Source organism: Cryptomeria japonica, chromosome 2 (genome assembly GCF_030272615.1).
Source record: "Cryptomeria japonica chromosome 2, Sugi_1.0, whole genome shotgun sequence".
NCBI lineage: Eukaryota > Viridiplantae > Streptophyta > Pinopsida > Cupressales > Cupressaceae > Cryptomeria > Cryptomeria japonica.
The window spans coordinates 129,260,550-129,267,836 of record NC_081406.1 but is presented as its reverse complement, the minus strand read 5'-3'; the positions used below and the strand labels follow the sequence as shown (position 1 = coordinate 129,267,836).

Genomic DNA, 7,287 nt, shown 5'->3' with positions numbered 1-7,287 from the left:
CCAAATTATTTTCCTTGGGAATTTCAGACCCACAACCCTATAAATTATGGCATGATCTTCGCAGACTATGTGGCAATCTTCAATATGCTCTATTAGGTCAATCTCAATTCGTCGTGAACCATTATTTCTTCCAGTAGTTTCGGTCGGCTTATCTGAAATCTGATTTGGTTCTGAATCCGTATTCTTCCTTTTGCAAGGATAACCCTTCAAATCACAATCCCATTCCACCACCCGCCATTTGATAGGTTGCAAAAGGAGCGGAACTGCGCCATCGGTCTTATGCTTGTTGCCTACGCCCTGCGTTTCACAACCATCCTACGGTTTTTCGCTCACCATTTTCATGATGTTTTAAAATCCCATCACAATAGTAACCTTAATAATAATAATAATAATAATAATAATAATAATAATAATGACAATCGTTCCCAAAATTTGAGAGAAAATAAAATAAAATAAACAATGACCACCAATTGCAATTCCCAAAGACCAATAATAAAAAAAGGGTAAGTAAGAAAATAAGTAAATAAATAATAAATAAGTAAACAAATAAATCAATCATTAAATAAACAATAAATAAATAATTAAATAATTAAATTAATTGAATGCACAAATAAATATAAATGCTTCAACCAATATAATTCCACCCAATATTCATAAATTAATTATGAACTCCAAATAAATTATATATATATATATATACACACACACACTTACCATCATAATTGATTTTACACAAATATAGTATACATAATAATACAACTCCATAAAATCAACCAAACATAAATAAAATAAAATACCACATAACACCTAACAAGACAACTCTAGCCAAAACACTAGGACTAACAAGACTCTAACTAAGCTTAGAATGTGATAAGACCTTATGCCATCTCTGATCAAATTTCCATTGGGATTAGAGATGTGCTCAAACCTGTGAAGCTAGGTGGAGTCGATGTCTATTACCTACAACCTACATAACATAAAATGTCTATACACAACATATATACATATAAACATAAGGTAAACAAGCAAGTGAAAGAGAATTGCAAAATCATACCTTGCTCTTAAATGAGTGGTGTTATATTGTCCCTTTCATATCCATAATAGTAATGCAAACATGGAAAACATAACATCATCAACCTCAACATCACATCCAACATAAGCATGAAATAGGGTTCACACATAGTGCAACATCATCATAAATAAGCATAAGCCACAACAAGCATATAATGAGTTCGCATAAATAACCAATCATGTAATCCAATACAATGATTTTTTAAGTGGCTAATATTCGCTAATTGGCTATTTTTTGAAAGTTGGAAATCAAAATTTGGCTAATAAGTTCAACTTTAAGGTGACTTGAATCGCCACATTTTTACAAATTTTTATTTTAGTGTTATTTAAATTGCCGAAGAATTTATTTTATTAATTTTTTTAGCTTAAAGATTCGCCACAATATTCGATACATGATTGGATCAGATTCACCAACATTTAATAATTTATTGTAGAAATCTAGATTAATTCGCAAATAATATATCATAATTATTAGTTACTTTAGGGTTATATCAACAATCTTTAGTTGCCACCATTGATTTCAAATATAATCTAATGGCCTCCATTGTATTCCATGAGGTAAATCTTACCTACAAGTTGTAATGCTTGTGGGGGTTTAAATTGCTTTTAAATTGTTGACTTTAATAAAAATTAATGGTCTAAAAGCAATTTTTGACCCCATTAGTATTACAAATTTTAGGTAGATTTTATCTCACAAAATACAAAGAAGACTATCAAATTTTTTTAAATTAATGGTAGAAACTAAATAAAGTAGAGTCTACCCCTTAAACTCGTTGATGATTTTCACCTTCAGGCCTCTACTTTTCTGTAAAAGAACTATTTTTTAAGATAGAAGGATTTGCATTAGTAATTAATACACACTCTTATTATTTTCCAAGATTCGCCAATATTTTCTGCCAAAAAAAATTGATATAAAAAAATTTGCCAATAAAATTAACATTTTTCTTTTAAGAAAGGAAAGATTCGCCAATTAAAATTATTATTATTATTATTTTAAATTAAATATTTGCCAATATTTTATAAAATTGTTTGAGAGGGAGTTTCTTAAAGTTATCACGGATCCAACATCATAATAGTCCCGAGTATATCATCATCCACATAAAACCATAACATGTATCAATTGTTAATGTGCATGTCTATCATCAAACTAGAAACATCAAAAGAATAAATAAAGCCATAAGTATCTATAAAAAGTATCATAAAAGAGTGCGATATGGAAGGGAACTCCTTGCTAATTATTCAATTTTAAAGGATTATATGTGTGCTCAAATAGGTTTTATTTTAATTATTTTAATTTTCTTGAAAAAAACTTGGTAGATCTTACTAATGAAGTCTTAAGTTTTTTTTTTTGAGACATTCTATGATTTTATTTTTATTAAAAAAAAAAATTATGTAGTTTTATGTCTAATTCCATCTCTAATTCGATTCAATTCTAAAAAACCCCTCTTTATCAACAAATTCTATAAATGTTTGTGAGTTCTTCTCCATCTTTGATTCCAATCAAGATCTCTTCTTCACTGTGGGCATATATGTCCCTTCTTTCAACCAAATTATTGTCACAAACACCTAAGGAAAACTACATCTCACACTATGCCACAAGGTATGCACATTATTTCTATATTTTTTTGCATACTTATATTATTTAATTGATTATGTGGGAAAGATCTCTTGGCTATAAGTTGGATGGTCAAGAAGTCCTCTTCATTGTGATGAATTATTTGATTTTACAAGTAAAATAATGTCTCCTTGTTTTTTCTTTCTTTCTTAAATATCTTTACAAGAATGGATTTTTAATCTTTTAATGAAAGTATTTTGCACATGTGAAATGCAAGAGTGGTAGCATCAAGATTATGCTCATGCTCACTGCAAATGCTTTCATTTTATCTTGAGTTCAACTTCAATTCAGCTTTTATGATGGATTGATGAACTTGTTTGAATAGATCTTCATAGTAAAGAAATTAGCCTTCCTCCTATGACATGATCAAACAAAGGATGATATAGGTTCACCACCTTCCTTTTCTATCGAGCATTAAAGAGTAGGACACCTTTCTTATTTTTTTTTAATTTGTACCTATCCTATTAATTGCTTAACTTTGTGAAAATGTTCACAAATATTTTGTATTAACACCATTCTTAGCTTTAATATTCTTTGATGTTGTAGTAATTTTATTCTCAACTTTCATATTCTTTAAAAATGTAGAATGTTATTATATTAAATTTTGTTGTCCATTTATGACTTTAGGATTAAATTATTATTTTTGGGATATTTCTTTTATTTAATCATTTCATATTAGTTTGTCAATCATGATACAAACATAGAAAACTATTTAGATAGATTTTGTGCACAACATCTCTCTACTTTCTACTAAACATCACACTCTTTAACAATCAAATAGTCAATTGTAATTTTAGACTTAATCCAAGTTCTAAAATTGGTAACTAATGAGGAAAGAAAACTAAACATTAAATGAATTTATGTAGGCTATCACATAAAAGATTGTATGAACTATTTTATGTTGTATTACATCATTTTGATTTTTTAAATTTTCTCCTACTTTGTGACAAGGGTTGTATTTGTTTCTACAAGAAATTATAGGTAAATTAATGAGAATATTAGATAGATGACATTTAAACTTTAGAACCTACTTGTGGCTAGTAAGATTTTCCACCACCAAGTCACCAACACTTTCATGGTAAAAACTATCAATTTTTATCATGTGTATTTCAATTCAACCACACCCTTTAAGATAAATTCATGTCGATAGTAGATTTAATATTTAGACAAGATATAATTTAGCAATGAAAGTTATTTTATTGATTTTTATCTTATAAACAATGCAAACGATATATGAATTTCAATTCTAATTAATTTTCTATTGCTTCAAAATAAAATTTATTATATTAATTTTTATCTTATAAATAATAGATATGATATATGACTTTTAACTCAATTATGTTTCTACTACTTTACAATAAAAATTATTTTCTTGATTTTAATCTTATGAACAATACATTTAATAAATGAGATACATTTTGTATCATTTTCAATATAATTAAAACATTGACTACTAAAACTTATCTCTCCAACAAAATTTAATTGTAATAAAAAACATTAACATATTCCTTAAACCTATATATCTAGTGTCTAATTTAAGTAACCCAAATAATCAATTTTAATATATTTATCTTTTTTTTAAAAATTGCTTCTTTTAATAAATTTTATTTCATTTCAATACATGTGTGTTTGAGGTGTAGTCAATGGCTAAATCATAATTGAAATGTTGAATTGACAAGATTGTGTTACCTTAAGATTGAAAATGATGGTGATTTAATGCTCTTTAGACAATTCCTCCAAGTATTGATGCAATAACATGATAAATATAGCATAGCCAATCACAAAATCATACTTGAATATAGGTTGTTGTAGCTTGTGGATCCTTGTTCTCAGATGTTCTCTTGATTGAATTGGATGGGAATTTTTTCTCTTAGGACTTTTTATTCTAGCTTGTGATGCCTTTGCTTGCATCACCATCAATTATCACTAGTCACATGCCTTTGATCTCTTCCACTCCATCTACCAATAGTGCCCCCTTGCACCCTCTTCATATGTTTTTGTTGTTGAAGGGTTTTGGTATATGCTAGCCCACTTTGTTTTGTAGGGGCTTGCATAGTTAATTTCCCAGCTCAATTCAATGAACTAGTTAGTTAATGGTAATTTTTTTTATGATTAATTTCTCACTCTCCTTGAAAATGGAAAAAATATTAAGGAGGCACTCAAATGCTTGGATACATTTTACCTTGCCTCGGGTTTGGCTTTTCAGTGGAACAAAACCCAACAATATCACCAATCCACTCTCCCTTCATCACCTTGTTGGCTTCATATCTTTGGCTGAAAGTGAATTAGCAATGGAGAAATCTTCACATGTATGGGTGTTCCCTTCACTTTTCAAGCTTCTAATGTGGCATTATGGAATGTGGTTCTCACCAAAATTGAGAAAAAGTCTAAAAGTGCAACAATTGTAATGGTTTTGGTTGATTCTTAGTATTTACAAAGGTCTAAAAGTGCAACATTGATTTAATTGAATTTTATTTTTTAAGAAAGGAATTTAAAATATGAAGTCTCTCATTAAAATTCCACTCATAAAATGAGTTCTATAGAAATTGAAAATTTGAACAAATATATTTGATAATTTGTAGAAATAAGTATTAATTAGAAAATTTCAATCTCTTAATCAATATTATTATCAATTACTCTTATAAAAACTGGCTTAAAAGACACAGAATACTTTAAACGTTAAGAAAATCTAAGATAATTAGATTATACCATTAACAATGTTACATTGTGTAGAAAAAATAAAATAGAATATTTATCTTCTATGTCCAGTATCTTGTAGATTGGTTCTCCAACCTACTCTAATTTGTATCTCTTTGATGTCAATCACCTCAAACAAATTAATTTTAGGTTTCAATTCTCTTTTCTACTCCAATCGTGGAAAGACACAGACTATCCAAACAAGTTCAACCTGAATTGAGATACCCAAAAAAATATCTTATCTATTATTCAAATTTATAAAAATATATTTAATTATTATAAAATTTTGAGAAACTGAATTATGATATATATTTTAATTGAAAAAATTGTTGAGCCAATGCTATATACACTGCCTACTGCAAGAACTAAAAATTTCACATACACAGGTATATTTATACGGTCATCATAGAATGTCTTACAAACAGTATGATCATACCATTTAAAACCTTCAAGGTGGTCAATAGTATCTTAGTCAATGAAGTTAGTTAACTATTCAAATAACTTGTCCAGCCACAACCACCATGGCCATTTCATGAAGCTTTTAAATACAAGAGGCACACCATCCTTCAGGAAAGTGAACAAATTTAATGCCTCAAAATCAAATTTAATCAAAAACAATCTATGTTCAGATACATGACTGCAAAATGTTGATGAACAACTATCAATTGTTCATAGTCTTTACCTGCAAGTCCTTCAAGTTACAAGTAGCAGGAGTTTCTTCAACAAAATTAACCTTAGCTTTTTTACCTCTAATCCTCCTTGCAGCAGAATCATAAGCTCTTGCAGCCTCTTCAGGAGTAGAGAATGTCCCAAGCCAAACCCTAACACCCTTGGCAGGATCCCTTATCTCAGCAGCCCACTTGCCCCATGGCCTCTGCCTTATTCCTCTGTACATATTCTTCCTTTTCCTCCCTCCCACCTTACTCTCACCTCCTCCTTTCACACTGGAACTTGAGCCTGCAAAACAAATAACACCCACAGCGTTCTCACTCAGTCTCATTCTCACTCACATGTTGATAATGGATATTAACTGTGATCCAAAACATTGATGAAAACAAAATCGCTCACAGTATAATCTAAAAACAGAACAGTCATAATTAACATTCATATCATAAAAACCAGACAAAAACATATCCTAAGTTTGAGATATTACAGAGGAAAGTACATACTTGGCTGTGCTGAAACTTGTTCCTTTGGAGGAATCCCATAGTTTTCAGTGAAATTAATATCATGGGTGTTAGCAAAGATGGCCCAGAACTCCTCTGCCTTCATTCCCCTGCTGGGGATAAACTCTGAAAGAACAGATCCTCCACACATTTTTCCTCAACTATTCTTTTCACACACAATATAATTTCAAGATTTGTGACGATGAATCTTCTTCTTTCCTCTACCTTCCTTTTAAAACCTGAGCCATGTGGCGAAACAACAGCCTGAAAAACTGTGGGTAGTTTTAGTTATCGTGCACACAGAAACAAATGGCAAATTGAAAAGCTCAATGCAGCTGCACTTCAAGTTGAAATTGCACGGTCAGGAATATATTAGACATTGAATATCTGGAATTTTACGGTAGACTTTCCTTTATTGTCCTTTATGCGCCACGTGTATAGTGACGAACACGTCATCTGCTCCGACCAATGTGATGATAACATGTGGAGTTTTTTTTCAATAGTTCTTGTTTTGATAGCGTTACCGTGTGCTTATTTCGGTGGATTTTAACAGTTTTCAGAGAGGTAGGTATATTTTAACAGGTATTTTAGATGTTCTTTTGGGCCTTCCCGTACAGTTGATGCACCATTAACAGCTGCAATGAGTACGATAGCAGGTAGCTAAAGTTGGCTAAAGCTAAGCAAACTTTGAGAATGGATAATTAAGCATGAGTATTTATATAATTTTTTAACATTCAC

General features: G+C 30.1%; 1 protein-coding gene across 1 annotated transcript; it reads right to left on the bottom strand.

Annotated features, from left to right (window-relative positions):
* Nucleotides 1–5,849: 5,849 nt before the first annotated feature.
* On the bottom strand, nucleotides 5,850–6,769 carry LOC131873699 (ethylene-responsive transcription factor RAP2-3-like). The gene is made up of 2 exons (XM_059216883.1): nucleotides 6,553–6,769; nucleotides 5,850–6,340 (listed from the first exon to the last, which is right to left on the bottom strand). Exons 1-2 carry the CDS (start codon nucleotides 6,698–6,700, stop codon nucleotides 6,045–6,047), a joined length of 444 nt encoding a protein of 147 aa, XP_059072866.1. The 5' UTR covers nucleotides 6,701–6,769; the 3' UTR covers nucleotides 5,850–6,044.
* Between the last annotated feature and the right edge of the window lie 518 nt (nucleotides 6,770–7,287).